Below are 14,457 nucleotides of genomic sequence, written 5' to 3'. Positions count from 1 at the left end.
CTCCCTCCATTTCTCCACGAGGCGTTACCGAGTACCCGGATCACCTTATGCTCCTGGTCCTTAGTCAAAGCCTCTTGCTCAATTGATCGAGTCCTTTGGGCTCCCATCACCTCTGACGAAAGGAAAATGGCAGAACCAACTCCAACTCCTGCTGCTTCGACACCGGCTAGCCCCCAAATTGGAGCCGGGGCTGAGCCCGAGCCCGAGCCCGAGCGGCCCGCTCCCGAAGTGGAGGTAGAAGTCGATCGGGAGGAAAATGACTCGTCTTGGGGCGATGATGAGGCTTCTCGCGCCAGCACCTCGCTCAAGTCAGTCACGTCAACGTACGAATGGAAGCACGGTCGCCGATACCATGGCTATCAATCCGGCTCCTACAATTTCCCCAACGACGAGGAGGAACAGGACCGGCTCGATATGATCCATCATGTCTTCTTCAGGTTGATGAACGATCGCCTGTACCTTGCGCCCATCAAAACAGAGGGCTTGAAGGTTCTCGATATCGGCACCGGCACGGGTATCTGGCCGATTCAATTTGGAGACGAGCACCCCGAGGCCGAAGTGATTGTTGGGAACGACCTCAGTCCCATCCAGCCACAATGGGTGCCGCCGAACGTTAAGTTCATCATCGACGACGTTGAGCTAGACTGGGCGGAGCCCGAGCAGTACGACTACATCCACTGCCGTTACATGGCAGGTTCCATCAAAGACTGGCCTCGGCTGGTGAACCAGATCTACAAGAACCTGAAACCCGGCGGCTGGGTCGAGTTCCAAGAATCTGCAAACACTCTGTACTCCGAAGATGGCTCACTCAAGCCTGACAACGCTATGGTCCAAATGATGGACGGACTCATGGAGGCCTGTGAGAAGATTGGGAGAACAATGGACCCGGCACCATCTTTTAAGCGCTGGACCGAAGAGGCTGGTTTCCAGAAGGTGGGCGAGCAAAGATTCAAGCTGCCCATTGGCAGCTGGCCTAGAGACGCCAGATTGAAGGAGGTCGGCACGCTTATGGGAGTTAATTTTCTGGAAGGAGTGGAGGCATTCACTGCCGCGCTATTCAAGGACGTTTTGGGATGGTCTCTGGAGGAGGTGACTGTCCTCAACGCTGGGGTTCGAGCGGCGGTACGAAAGAGAGACGTTCACCCCATCTTCGACTTCATTGTCGTCACCGGCCAGAAGCCTTTGTAAGTTCTAGGGAAATCATGAATATTCTTGAGTTGATTGGGCGGCCTCTTTTGCGGCATTAGCAGCGTTGGGTGGGCTATCTCGAGTTATCATAGCAAAGCGCGTTGTTTAAAGGTCCTGTTTCCGTGATGTTGCATCTTCAATATGATCCGAAGCCTCCTCGTAAGCATCCACGTGAGCTTTTGAAAAGTCTCTAGCCGGGATCCCTCTTGCAAAGAGCATGTCCAACTCCTCGTACGTACGGCCTTTACACTCAGGTAGGCGGAAATATGACCAAATGAAGGTGATCCCTGCGGTACCCGCCCAGAAGAAGCCGGCCTTGCCTCTCAGATTCCACTCCGTAGGGTTCCTTTACACCGGTGATAAGCATTTGCTTTCGCAATTGTTGTCAGCTTTAGTGATGCGGTACTCACATCATATAAGTCTGCAGGACTTGCGACACAATATTGACAAGCTGGTAGGCATTTCGCGATAGCACAACTGTCAATGGGCGAAGACGAACCGAAGACGTTTCGCTGATGACGCTATACTGTTGCATTTATTAGGAACGCTCTCCCTGTGTGCCAGGGTGACAGAGGAAACGGGGAGACTTGGTTATTTGCGTCTCAGTGACGTACAGTAATAGGCCCAATGGTGAGAGACTGTAATCATCAGCTTCGCCCCCTTTGACTTCGGTTTTTCTGATGTATCAGGAGGTCTCACTCACGTAGATAAAAAGCCAGAAGACACAAAGACCGCCAGATGGCCATAGACCCTTCTCGCCAGCGGACACGTCAAGAATGCCTATGATAAACAGGATGACAGTGAGAGCTCCAATCCCAGTAACATATATCGCACGTCGCCCCCAATGAGTGATGAGCCACCATGATCTAAACATTCAGAGTCAGCCTGACCTTACTTGTCAGGTTTTTCAACCTCAAGATTCTTACAAAACGGTCCCAAGGAAGGCCATTCCCTTTGCCCCCAGACTCAGTTCGAATGCATTCGCCGTTTTCATTCCCGCGGTAGTGAAGAAGTATGTCGGGGTGTAAGCGAAGCTGCTGCCAGACATGACTTGACCTGCAAACGCAACACAGCATATCTCAGTGCGTCGACGATCAATGCCCCTGAAGCAATCAAGGTACGTCACGCCGCTTGTCACTCCCGATTCGACCTTAGTTGTGTGAACCATCATTGCTAGCTGAGCATTAATTTGCTCTTGAGTCTTGTCGCCGCTGAGTCGCTCGATGGACCGTCTAGCGTCTTCGAGGCGGTCTTTCCGGACTAGATACCACGGACTCTCGGGTGCCAGATACGAAACAACCATCAGAGGAACAGGCCAGAGCTTGTAGCAAGGTTTCTATTAGGTTATGCGACTCGATAAATTGTAGATAGACTCTTGGGGCGAACTCACCCATTGGATTGCGAAAGGAATCCGGTAGGCCATCTCGCCCTCAATGCTGAGACACCCGCGGAGTACACCAGCAGCCATGAGTTGACCAGTTGCCCAGCAAAGATTTACCTAGACCGAATTAGTCGCAGCACTTCATGGTAGCCCTTAGAGACAACGCACGTATGTAGTCATGTAACCGCGAAGGTTCGTTGGACAGACTTCAGAAGCTATGGCAAGACCAGTCAGCAGCGTATAAGATATCAAACATCAGTGATGAGACTTACCATAAGCTGGACTTAGCGTTGCAAAAACGCCCCAGGAAAGGCCGCAAAGAATTTGCCCAACCAGAAGCATGGCGGCAGAGTGCGCAAAGAAAACGACAAAGATGAAGCAGTTCAAGAAGAACATGGCGCCGATCATCACCCATCGATAGCCATATTTGGACGCGAAGTATCCATTCAGTAACCCGCCTGTTTGGTGTCAGTTACTAGCTTGTTTTGGTCAAGAGATCGGAAACACTGACCAAAGATGGCACCCACCGTGGAAGCCATCGTCAGACCTGTCTGCCACGGTCCAGAGACCTGATAGCCAATTTCCTCGCCATACCAACTGCCATACTTCTTTTGAAACTCTGGATAGGCAAAGAAGTTGTTGATTAGGATGACATCGTATCTGGAAGAAATCAATGTCAAACATGTGCCTCGGGAGTATCAAAGTCTCGAAACCGAAATTGCTCACCCTTCCATCACAATGGACATTGAGATCATAACAGACCATAATACCGCCTTGCGGTTCTCTCTGAGTGCCTGCCGAAGGGTTTGCGCATGTTCATCGTCTGAAGCTTGCTTGGCTTCGTAAATAGCCGACTGTCCAAGCTTCTCTTCAACCTCATTTTCAGCTGCCTTACGCAGATGGCGCACCTCAAATTCACCATTCGATGCCATTGCGACCGAGCAAATCTTGAAAAGTAAATATGAGGGGCAATGCTAAGGGTTGCACAGCGGTCACTTGGGGCGGTCGGCTTCGGAACCGTGAGGGTCGCTGGCTGATCTATATAAAGACACGGCAAACACAAAGTATAGGATATTTTCAAAGGACCGGCGTGCCATTGCATCCGATTCATCACATCGAAATGTCTCGGCAATTGGAGAGATATAGGTATTCTAGCTGATATATACAGTGGGCAGCTTCTCAAGTCATGTCAATATCAGGAAACCTCGGGTCTTCATCCCCACATGATCGAGTCACCCCGCAATCCCAGGTTGGAGTTGCAAAAGTCTGGGGTTGACAACATGGCTTGTAGTTGGATGGCGTTATAAAACCCCGTACGTGAAATGCAAAGACTGTTGCTGATGAGCGAGAAGAACCGTGGTTCTTGGGGATCTTCCTAGGCCCATCATGGAGAAAGGGAGACACAGCCGCCAGCATTGTCTGACAACCCGGCGTTAGGACCAAGACTCTAGGATCATTCAGAAAGAGGGGAAATGCGCCAAGAGCATCTGGGAGCTGTGGGGCAAGCGGCATTGGCGAGTTACGGTTGGTTGAGTGATTTTGAACGTGGGAGTGGCGAGGATCTCCGCAAGTTGGGAAAAGCTTCCAGGGAGAATTTCGGCGCGTCATATTTGGGGTATCGGGATGGGAAACGAGCGTTGCACGAACAAGGGATCCTGCACGGAAAAGGACCTGGATGCTTCATGGACCGGATAAGCTCAGAACACCAAGATGCTTGTGTACCGACGAGTGTTTCCGCTGACCCGGACTGATGCAAGCACAGATGAGCCGAGTTTATCTTGTCATATGACGCTCCTTCAATGTGGCTTGATGTGGGATGAGAAACTTCATGTATAAAGTAGAAGATTTTCTTTGCAGGGTACTAGCTTTGCCTCGTCGCCGCTGCTTCATGCCTCCGATGAAGATAATCTTGGGGAAGACTGCTTTCGAATCTTTCTAATAAGTCTTCATGCCCTTGCAGCAATGCCTTCACTGTCTCGTGGGTCTCAAAGAGCACCGCCTCAGAGTTTCCTGTTGGGTTCTGTGTGGCAGTATAGAACCTACTCAGTGCCTGGATGAAGGCCGCATAAACCTCCGGCTGAGTTGTCTCGAAGCGTCGCTGAAATGTTGGTCAGGAAAGTCCAAACTATTCACTTACTGGCCCAGATGACCAGTATGAAGCGATGACTAACCTTCACATCGTCAAGAAAACTCCAGCTTTCTTGGTACACAGTGGAACCCGTCTGGTCCTGCGGGGTGACGATCTCTGGGGGCTCTGACATGGAGTGCATTTTGGAAAGTTATGTTTGCTTCTTGTCAATCGAATAATGTCCGAAGTTGGTTCTTTCTTCATGAAGAAAGATCATTTAAAGGCGTTATTGAGGGGTTCGTTGGGACTTCCCCGACTTTATGTGAGTAACTCCGCTTTCCAAAGATCCTTCTGCCCCGGCCCGGGAATAAAAGGTCGCGGCATCGGCCAATATGCGCAGTTCAAGATCGTGGCGACCAACAAGTTTCTTCAAATAGAGCCCTTCATACCAAAAAAATGATGTAATCACTTGTGTATAACTCGTTGGGGCAAGCTACGCAGCCCGGGGGCACAGCAAAGCGAGATCCACCTCGGTAGTTCTCGATTGAGGGGAACTCACTGAATAGACGGGGTTCAGGATATTGGGAACCGAAATGAATATTTTGAGATTTTTGAACTACGATGTACTGACATAATGCTGCACTCAATTCGGGTCGTGTTTAGACAAGCATAAAGGCTTCCCCCTCACCAAACCTTGCTCTAATCGTGTCGTCAGCAGCCTCGGGCATGAGCGGGTCGATGAAACAGTCGCCCAGTAGCCACCATCCGTTGTCAACTTCTCTAAGAACGAACGGAATCGGACCACCGTACAACATCACAACTACATCTCCTTCTCTTGCGCAGGCTGGCCCTAGTCCATAGAACCCCTCTACTGTCTCAAATACACGTCGCTGGTCGCAAGCGCGGGACGCTGCGACTCTGAATCGTGAGGCGTTCCCGTCACTCAACGCGATGTTAAGAGGCTCGAAAGTAGGAGACTCTAGCCAGAAATCTCAAGTAAGTTGTGTATGTATGTGAGGTAGTCTGCGTGAAACTGTTCACGGTCGTCAGATGATTCGAGCTCTTCGACGCGCTCGTACCCATCAGTAACTCCAGCAGTCAGAGTGAGTGCCACCATCAACACGGCCATGAGCGAATCTTTGAATTGAGATCCTGGATACGACATGTTTGAAGACGCACGGTTCCATAGATCTAGCATTGGATGAGGTGACGCTACAGACCCCGTGGATATCTCCTTGAAGTCTTGAACGTCCAGAGCGCGAGTTATCCAAGTAATGGTGTCGAACCTGACACCAGACAAGAATAGCTTGCCTTCCGATGATGGAGCGAAGTTTGTCAGGTCTGGAAGACCATGCTTGTCGCCTTCATTCCAGGCTGTCAGGGATCGACTATCGAGAATGGTTGAAACGTCGCCGCTCACATCCCATCTTGGTACCCAGGAAGGAACATCGGTCTGGTTGTACTCGATTCCGTGTTGGACATAACACAGAGAAGCCAACGAGTTACTGCCTTTGACAGCAGTAATGACAACATCGGCGTAAACCTCCGCCACACTTTTTCGGTAGTCTACAGGAGGGAAAAACTCGAGGTCCTCTGCGCGCATGAGTCCCAACAGCCCATAGACCTTGTCCCTCAAATTGGTGGCTTGGTGATCCCGAAAAGCAATGAGAATTTCCAAGAAAGTAGACTCTGGCACGTCGCTTGTGTTGAACATGGCATGCGCGTTGTCAAATGGCATACCTTCGATCTCCGCCGGCACATCGTAGTCGTTCACAAGATGCTGCTCGCTTAACCAGGCAGCCGTAACTCCCAGCTTGACCCAATCTAAGGATTCAGAGCCGACGCAGACTCTTGAAGAACGGGCTAGAACGATTTCTTGCACGCACCAAACTCGCGTGAACCAAGGTCGAGATAGCAGCCACCCCAGCGCTTCCCAGTCTTCTGCCTTCGACTTTGGATTGCCCAAACGCGCGCCAACCGCGACAATATCCTCGATAGAGACCCCTGCGAGTCCTTCCAGCGCTTGTGTCGCCGGCGTAAAGTGAGCCATACTCAAGAGGTCGATATTCTTGGCTAATGCATGATCTTCGCAAGCTTGATGAATCGTCTTGATCAAAGACATCGCCCGGGGGGCCCGGCCTTCGTTGTCGAGGCCTAGCCATACTACCACCCTCTCAGCACGCGAGTAAATCTCTCTCATAAGTTGTACCTGGTCTGCTCTCTCATCCATATCCTCTTGATTGATGCATAGAGCATCTGCCCATATCAACAGCTCTTTATCTGGACGCCGAAAGTGTTGCAGAGCATCGTGAAGGTTTTGGGTAATCGAGACAGGTTGTCCCGAGCAGTCGATCTGCCGGCGCTGTGATGGATCCCCCCAGACATATGACAGCGCTTCGAACGTTGGGGGATCGTCAATACTTGCTTCCTGAAGTCCGATTTGGATCGGGCCAGTGTCAGTACCAGGCTGCAGAACCAAGATCCGGATGCACCGACTGGCCAGTCGACTCGGATACATCAGAGCTAGTATAGTTGTAGAGCTGAGAGATCAAGGGAGGCGGCGCGTATTGAAACGTATACGAAGGCAAGCATTTTACTGACGCAACGGAGTAAGATCAATCCAGTGTGTAGTAAGATAGGTTCATCAACGGCTAGTTAGTCGGTCTCTCAGCGCGTGCAGCTTTGTGCTCATTGGTTGCAGCTGTGCGGCACGAAGATGCGTTATTTTCTGCAGAGCTCCTCGCCGCAGCTTTGACTGCCTAAGAAACGATTTGTCCTTCTACCACTTCAGCCAAAGATCGGGCAAGTAGGCATATTACATGAATTTCTGATTGAATCAGATACTATGTGAAGTATATTGAGACCATGCTATGCCAGGTCTGTTTGATTGGCCTCGAAGGCTTCCGAAACCCTTCAAAGGTCAAAAGGGTCGGCTACAGCGACCAGAAGGGGACTCCTGTGCTCACGCCAGACCCAGATGAGATAGCGAAAGCAGTTGACTTTCCTCTCTTCGGCAAGTCCCTTAATAACAGAAAGACACAATTTGATGCGTGCTCTGATATCGAGAAGTATGCATTCGCACATCATCCTACTAAGATGTCATGGTTGCAATCAAAGTCTGAAGGCTGTGATACTTGCGCAAACGTTACCGCCTACTAGCAGACTGAAGTTACTGCTGATTATGACGGTTCCATTTGTCCAAAATTCGACTACTTTACTACTTTCCTTGTCAAAGTGGAAAAGGCAGAGCATGTTAACACTTTCATCATGATAGTGTGCCAAGGCACACGATATTGTCGATGGCGCCGCTGGAAATCTTGCGTAGATGGTAAGTTTGAAAAAGCCGATTGCAGCACATTGAAGGCTGATTTATGGGCTGATGGAGCCTCAAACTCTGCTTTTCAATGACTTTATCGGGCAGTTCACAAAAGGTGAAGTACCTCGGAGCATTATCGAAAATTGGATCAGGGGTTGTGCTGGAAATCACCGCGACTGCAATCCTGTGTCGTTGAAAGAAGGAAACGTCCAACAAGAGCTCGCAGCAGAGTCTTTGAGAGATATTTCAGACACCCATCGACAAGCACTACCTTCCCGGCTCCTAAAACTGGAGGTGGTCGACCAACGGAGAACTTTCCGCTTAGTTAATACAAAGCAGGAGATTGTGACGCAAACCAGGTATGCAACACTCAGCCATTGCTGGGGAACCAAGCCCTGGGATAGGAATCTTATATTGAACCAGGTCAACCTGGCGACCTTGTCAACTCCGCAGCCCGTAAACAATCTGCCAAAGACATTTCGCGATGCCTTCATTGTGCTGGAGAGGCTTCAGCTTGAGTATCTCTGGATCGACCGCTTCTGCATTTTCAAGATTCTGAAGATGACTGGCTTGCAGAGGCTTCAGGTATGCATAACGTCTATAGGAACTCCTTTATTTGTATCTCAGCACTGGGCGTCGAAGATGATGATGGGGGACTATTCTTCTCCCGTGATCCGCTTGCTGTCAGCATTCCAGTGGTTGATATCCCCATCGGGATATCAAATAAGCCCAAACCTCACGCTAGCTTGCAGGGTATGGCTTTCATCAGAGATGCAGACTTCAAATCTGCTGCGCTGTCGAAGCGGGGATGGGTTCTTCAAGAAAGGATTCTGGCTCCTCGAGTTCTTCACTTTGGAAAAAGTCAGATCTTATGACAGTGCAAAACTTCCATCTGCTCCGAAGCTCAGCCGATTTTTGACAAGTGGAAGTGCGTCCCTGTTTTCCTCGCTCATCCCATTTACAAGCATCGGACTGTGTGGAAGACTACTATTGGATCCGACCCCCCCTCCCCGAGCTTTGAGAACCCGATCGACTGCATCCTCATTGAGTGGTACTGTCTTCTTAATTATTAAGATCAATTTCATCTCACCAAGAGTAAAGACACGCTTGTGGCAATATCGGCCATTGAACGAAAATAGTGGAACGTACCGTGTCAAGGCAGAGGAATACGATATTTCAGACGACCATAATGGGGAAGAAGGTGCAGCGAGCGGGCCCCCTTCAATGTCCAAGTCGACTGGACTGTCGGAAGCGAAGGGGAACCTTCCGATTATGTCCAAAACCAGGCTACAATCGGCTGGTGCAAGCTCAGCAAGGCCCCGTGGCGGAGCATGTACACCTACAGGTTGACTTTCCAGTCCGAAGACAACTACAACTTCAGTTTCACCGACAAGTCCAACAACAGCTACAGCCTAAACAAATGGGCTGATTCTCATGTCCACTTCCTCGAATTCAATTCCTCGGACCCTACTATCGTTAGCATCTCGGGTAACTGATTGGACTGGGGATTCGTTCGTCATACCACCCCCTCGCTTCGGAGAAATAGGGCTGGATTGGGTATGGGTGGCAATTCGGCATAACAACATGATATCAGTCCATAGAAGCTAATCCTCTTTGCCAAAACTGCTAGCCCTTACTTGTTCGCTGAAGTCTTTCAAACTCCACGACACTTGACCCAGTGCCCATCACAACCACTGAGGTGTGAAGTTTCGGCTGGGAAACGGTGGTGATAACAAGTGAAAGGTTGCGAAGGGTCATTCTTAGCAAGAAATTTCAGCAATGTCGTAGCTTAAAGTCTCACTATTGGCTCTAGGCCATCAAGCTTCAGAGCTATCAACATCGTTCTTGGTGGAAAACAAATTTGCAGATTCCATATTAGACGACAATTTAGTATCATCCCCTTGTGCCTTCGTAGACTCGAAACACTACGACACAGACTGAGGGCTCACAGGAACTGAACCTCTTTCTCTGTGAGAGCTTATGGACAACAAATCCCATTGGCCTAATGCATTAGAAACTCGGCCAGCATCAATTTTTCCCAACGATGGCCAGAAAGTTGTATATTCACAGAACCTCAGACATCGCAATCCTCATATATATATAGGTATGCTAGGCTGATCGTTAGTTGGGTGTTTCAAGAATACATGCGCAAAGTTGGTCTTTGAGGAACTTACCTTTCACTCTCTCCTAATACTAATCAAACCAGGACGTTTACCGGGGACAGCACTTCCAGTATCCAGTACAAGGCGTACCCGCTGCCTTCCCTTGCACTGCGGCGAGTTATCAACGAACTTGACCGATTGGCCAACCGGGCATTCCGCCGGCCAGTCGCAGGCCATGCGGTTATTCGACATGACACAGGTGGTCTTGTAGCCATCCGTCATACGGCAACCATCATTTCCGGGGATAGCTGTAGCGGCTGTGACCAACGCCAACGTCACAAAGATTGAAGAGAATTGCATTTCGTTTCGGGGCTGATGAAGCTCTAATTCGAAGAGCGTTGACGGCGGGTCGGTGTTGGAGAGGACGTGATTTGAGAAGCGGCAAGAGATGGGTATTGCAAAGTGTTTGAAAGCGAAGAAACTGGTTTCCTTATTAAATACCTGAGAGTCTCTTCTAATCATTTCAATTTATCCATGTTCTTGATTTGTTCGTGAATTTAATGACTGGGATAGCGAATGGAGCTCAGACTGTTCGTGAACTATAAAATTGTCCTCCACAAGACTTCATCTTACAGCATATTGTGGGAGGCCGTTTATATTGCGGGATGCCTTTATCCGAGTCATCCTCATACGTGACACGGCAGTGATTAATACGAAATTGTAGCTGCATCAAGTCGAAGCTTAACATCCACTACTTTTTTTTCCTCTTTTAGCAACCGAGTACCGAGCAACTACGACTCATAACACTTTCCTAATTATCGGCCTCGGGGAACTACATCTCGGCGAATCTTGCCCATTGAGAACTAAGTCTATACGTAGCGCCACGTGGGAAAATCTGAAGCTATGGGACGAGTCAAAAGCTTATTTTATTACCAGGCACAACCAACCTCAGAGCCTGAGACGACTCCAGCACACTGCTAGCCCGGAATTAAGTCATGGCCTTCCAATTTAGGTCTGCCTGCTGATATAGAGGATTATATATGCCCTTGTCCCATCATATTCGAGAGTCATGTCCGAACTCCGAAACCCAGCCTCACACAGGGACCGAGCAGCCAAGGAGATAAATCCACAATTCAGCCCTGTTCCTTTATAGTTTGAAGATGAAGAACGCATCTCAAGTTTACGGCCGGGCGCACCAGCCACGCCGAGTTTGAAATGCTATCTAATAGTTGCAAAGGCGCTTGAATAGATCCTGCTCATAAAACTATCAGCTCTCGAAATCGCCCTGCAAGCTGTATGTCACTATGACCCATGTCGTCAAGGGCAGATGGGCCGAGGCGGGTCGCTGCTCTACAAAACTGACGGAGGGCTATCGTTTGTGAAAGTCATTGCTTTTAGCCTTATTCAGAGGCTATCTGTTTCTTAATTTACCTTCACAATGAGTTCTCTCGGCACCTAGAGTCTTCCGGGTCGCCGTGTGAACTACGCCTTTAGCAGTCCTCTAGGAATAAAAACGGCTCTTGGGACGAAGTCTTTGTAATGCGGGCAACTAAACAGTGTTGGTATGTCGCTCTTGAATAAGAGAGCATAGAAGAAGAGAAGAATGTGTTTCGAGCTCAGGATCCGGGAGGTCCTGCAAGCGAGCGGGCTCTCTTGTCTCTCGTGTGTGGTTCCTGGTGCCCGATGAAAAGGCTTGAGTCGCTTGACTACATGTAGGATACTGCGCTAAGATGCCTCATGAACCACTAGATCAAGCGGAGATGAACTATCGTATGAGCCTCCTCGATATCTTATACTTCCCGTAACCTTAGGGTTCACTCAAAAATACATGACATGAATACGCGGATGCTTGAAGCTGCCTGAGATAGAGCTTCCCCATTCAACGTCGCCATCCCTTACAAGGAGTGAATCATCTCTGAATCTCGCCAAGATCGGGCGGCGGGTCGAGGCGTTCTGGGCTGTAGAGGCCCCGACTAGGCCGTGAAGTCTCCGGTCTATTTCGGAATCCGATGTTCAACTCTCGGCCCGTCCGGCCTTGTTAACCTTTTTCAAGCTTTAAATTCTGTAAAAGCATCAGAACATCTAGTCGGTCCAACCTTACTTGTCACAATGCTCCACAACAAAAAGTCATCGCGCCCTTCGACCTTTGGCTCTGCGTGATGGATAGGCCTATTAATGTTTCATCCCAAGCTAAAGCACTGATCTTCAAGTAGTACATGAAGAACACCCGGTACTCAAGCATCGTCCTTGACCTTAACTCCTAGCCCACGATCAACAACAACAGTAGTCTTCTGCAAACTCCTCTTCACCGGCTTCGCATCGCTGAAAATCTCCTCCAGCTCCTCCAACGTCCTCTCCTTGGTCTCAACGCAAGACACGTACATCAACCCGAGATGCACAAAATGCAACACCAAAAAAATCGTATACGTCTTCCACCCGATATGCTTAATCGACACGGACGTGCCGTACGTGTTAATAAAGCTCGCAACACCAGAGATGAATCCCTTGGCGCCCATCCCTTTTGCGCGAATCTCGTTGTTCAAAATCTCCGCCGGGTACAGCGCCTGCAGCGGCGTCCAGCAGAAGCCCCAAAAGATGCCGTACGAGAAGATCATGGCGATGAAGGCGTAGGCCTGCGGCTTGGGGACTGCGGTGCCCTCGTCGAGGTGATGCTCTGCTTTTGCGGCGAGGACGTTGATGGGGATGTAGACGAGCCCCGTGAGCAGGGTGCCCCAGAGGAACAGCTGCCTGCGACCGACCTTGTCGACGAAGAAGGAGCCGAAGATGCCGCTGACGAAGGATATGACGGTGTTGATCCCGTTCAGAAGCAATTGTCGGCTCGAGTCCGTGATGCCAACGCCGCGCACCATGCTGAAAAATTCACAATTAGGACAGGTACCATTCTGCTTCGTGCTGGAAATGTGTTACTCACGCAGGTAAATAGTACGAAATCACCGATCCCCCGATAAACTGAGAAAAGACGGCAACGAGCATGATGAGCCACATGCGGTACCGGTTCGGCCTGTTGTTGACAAGTATCTTATAGTTCCAGTTATTATTCCTTAGCTCCTGTTCGGCCTCCAGCGACGTCCGGATCTCGTCGAGCTCGAGCTTGACGAGCGCCGAGCGCAGGTTCCCGTCGCCGTGGTACTTTGTCAGGATCGCCGCCGCGAGGTCCGTATGGCCCTGCGACCATAGCCAGCGCGGGCTCTCCGGTAGGAACCAGACGACCGAGATGACAATGGTGGCCGGGACGAGCTGGACGATATAGGGGATGCGCCATGCCCAATCGTTGGGGATAAAGTTTGTGCCGTAGCTTGTCCACGCAGCCACTGCTCACAGTCAGCTCCCACTACGAAACATTCACTCAAGTCACCAAAGAGAAAAAACTCACTATTCGCACCAACTTACCACCCCAGAACATTATACAACCCCCCAGCCAACCCCCTCCACGTAGGATACGCAATCTCCACCAAGAACACGGGCGCCGACGTCCCGCACATGGGCGTCCCCGTACCGACAATGAACCGCCCGATAAAAAACTGCGGCAGCTTGAAGCTGCTCGCCTGCAGCACGGAGCCGATCACAATCATGGACGCGCCGGAGAACATACAAGCGCGGCGGCCCCAGCGGTCCATGATGTATCCGCATAGTAGGCTGCCAATGATGCTGCCGACGGTGTAGATGGAGAAGACGGCGCCGTTGAGCTCGCCCGTGAGGCCGATTTGGAAGCGGGCTTGAAAAGGTTCCATTGCGTTGATGGCGGACATTACAGAGCCGTCGTAGCCGTTCATGATGCCGTCTTTTTTAAAAGTTGGAGATGGTCAGTTGAGTCTTTCACGGTTCTGATGTCTTTGGATAGAGAGGACTTTGAGGGGGCCTTGAGAGACGTACTTAGAACACAGAGACACATCATTGCGTAGAGCGTCATTTGTGACTTTGACTTGTAGTTGGGCTTGTCTTTGGCAATGGCATCGGCGAGGGCGACGGATTGGACGTTGACTTCTTTGATGTGGCGGTGGGTCAGGCCATTGTTCTTCTCGTCGTCCAGGGCGGAGGTCGTCGCCTCGACGCGCTGCTCTGTAGCTTCATTCTGCTTCTCCATGGCTGATGTGTCTACCCTGAATGAAACGGTTCATGTAATTGAGAGGCTCGACCCTGTGGCGGTGCCTGCTCAGACTAGGTAGGGCATGGGCAAGACGCCCCATCGTCAACTTTATATATCAGTAGCTCGACATCGAGTACGGTCAAGCACTCGACCGCTCGCCCAAAGGCAGTTCCCCGGACCTTGCCCCCAAGAATTACCATCTGGGGATATCGGGCAGTCCAACCGATACACTTGGAGTGATATGACACCCCCCTGCTTCATCTCTCACTCCAAGAACATCCCCATGCCGCCGCA

At 50.4% G+C, this 14,457-nt stretch overlaps 3 protein-coding genes across 3 annotated transcripts; 1 reads left to right on the top strand and 2 right to left on the bottom strand.

The window, feature by feature from the left end:
• Positions 1 to 126: 126 nt before the first annotated feature.
• On the top strand, positions 127 to 1,188 carry N0V96_011013 (uncharacterized protein; the record flags this gene model as incomplete). The annotated part of the gene is made up of 1 exon (XM_053195689.1): positions 127 to 1,188. The coding sequence occupies one exon, from the start codon at positions 127 to 129 to the stop codon at positions 1,186 to 1,188; it is 1,062 nt and encodes a 353-aa protein (XP_053046724.1).
• A 4,428-nt stretch (positions 1,189 to 5,616) lies between these two features.
• On the bottom strand, positions 5,617 to 6,687 carry N0V96_011012 (uncharacterized protein; the record flags this gene model as incomplete). The annotated part of the gene is made up of 1 exon (XM_065759133.1): positions 5,617 to 6,687. The coding sequence occupies one exon, from the start codon at positions 6,685 to 6,687 to the stop codon at positions 5,617 to 5,619; it is 1,071 nt and encodes a 356-aa protein (XP_065612231.1).
• Positions 6,688 to 12,289: 5,602 nt separating this feature from the next.
• N0V96_011011 (uncharacterized protein) lies at positions 12,290 to 14,160 on the bottom strand (the record flags this gene model as incomplete). Its single annotated transcript, XM_053195692.1, has 4 exons — positions 12,290 to 12,926; positions 12,988 to 13,371; positions 13,467 to 13,857; positions 13,950 to 14,160. The coding sequence occupies 4 exons, from the start codon at positions 14,158 to 14,160 to the stop codon at positions 12,290 to 12,292; spliced, it is 1,623 nt and encodes a 540-aa protein (XP_053046727.1).
• Between the last annotated feature and the right edge of the window lie 297 nt (positions 14,161 to 14,457).

The sequence above is a fragment of the Colletotrichum fioriniae genome (genome assembly GCF_027942845.1).
Source record: "Colletotrichum fioriniae strain IMI 355084 chromosome Unknown scaffold_16, whole genome shotgun sequence".
In the NCBI taxonomy this organism is placed as follows: domain Eukaryota; kingdom Fungi; phylum Ascomycota; class Sordariomycetes; order Glomerellales; family Glomerellaceae; genus Colletotrichum; species Colletotrichum fioriniae.
The sequence above is the reverse complement of the archived record's forward strand: the minus strand, read 5'-3'. Positions and strand labels throughout refer to the sequence as shown.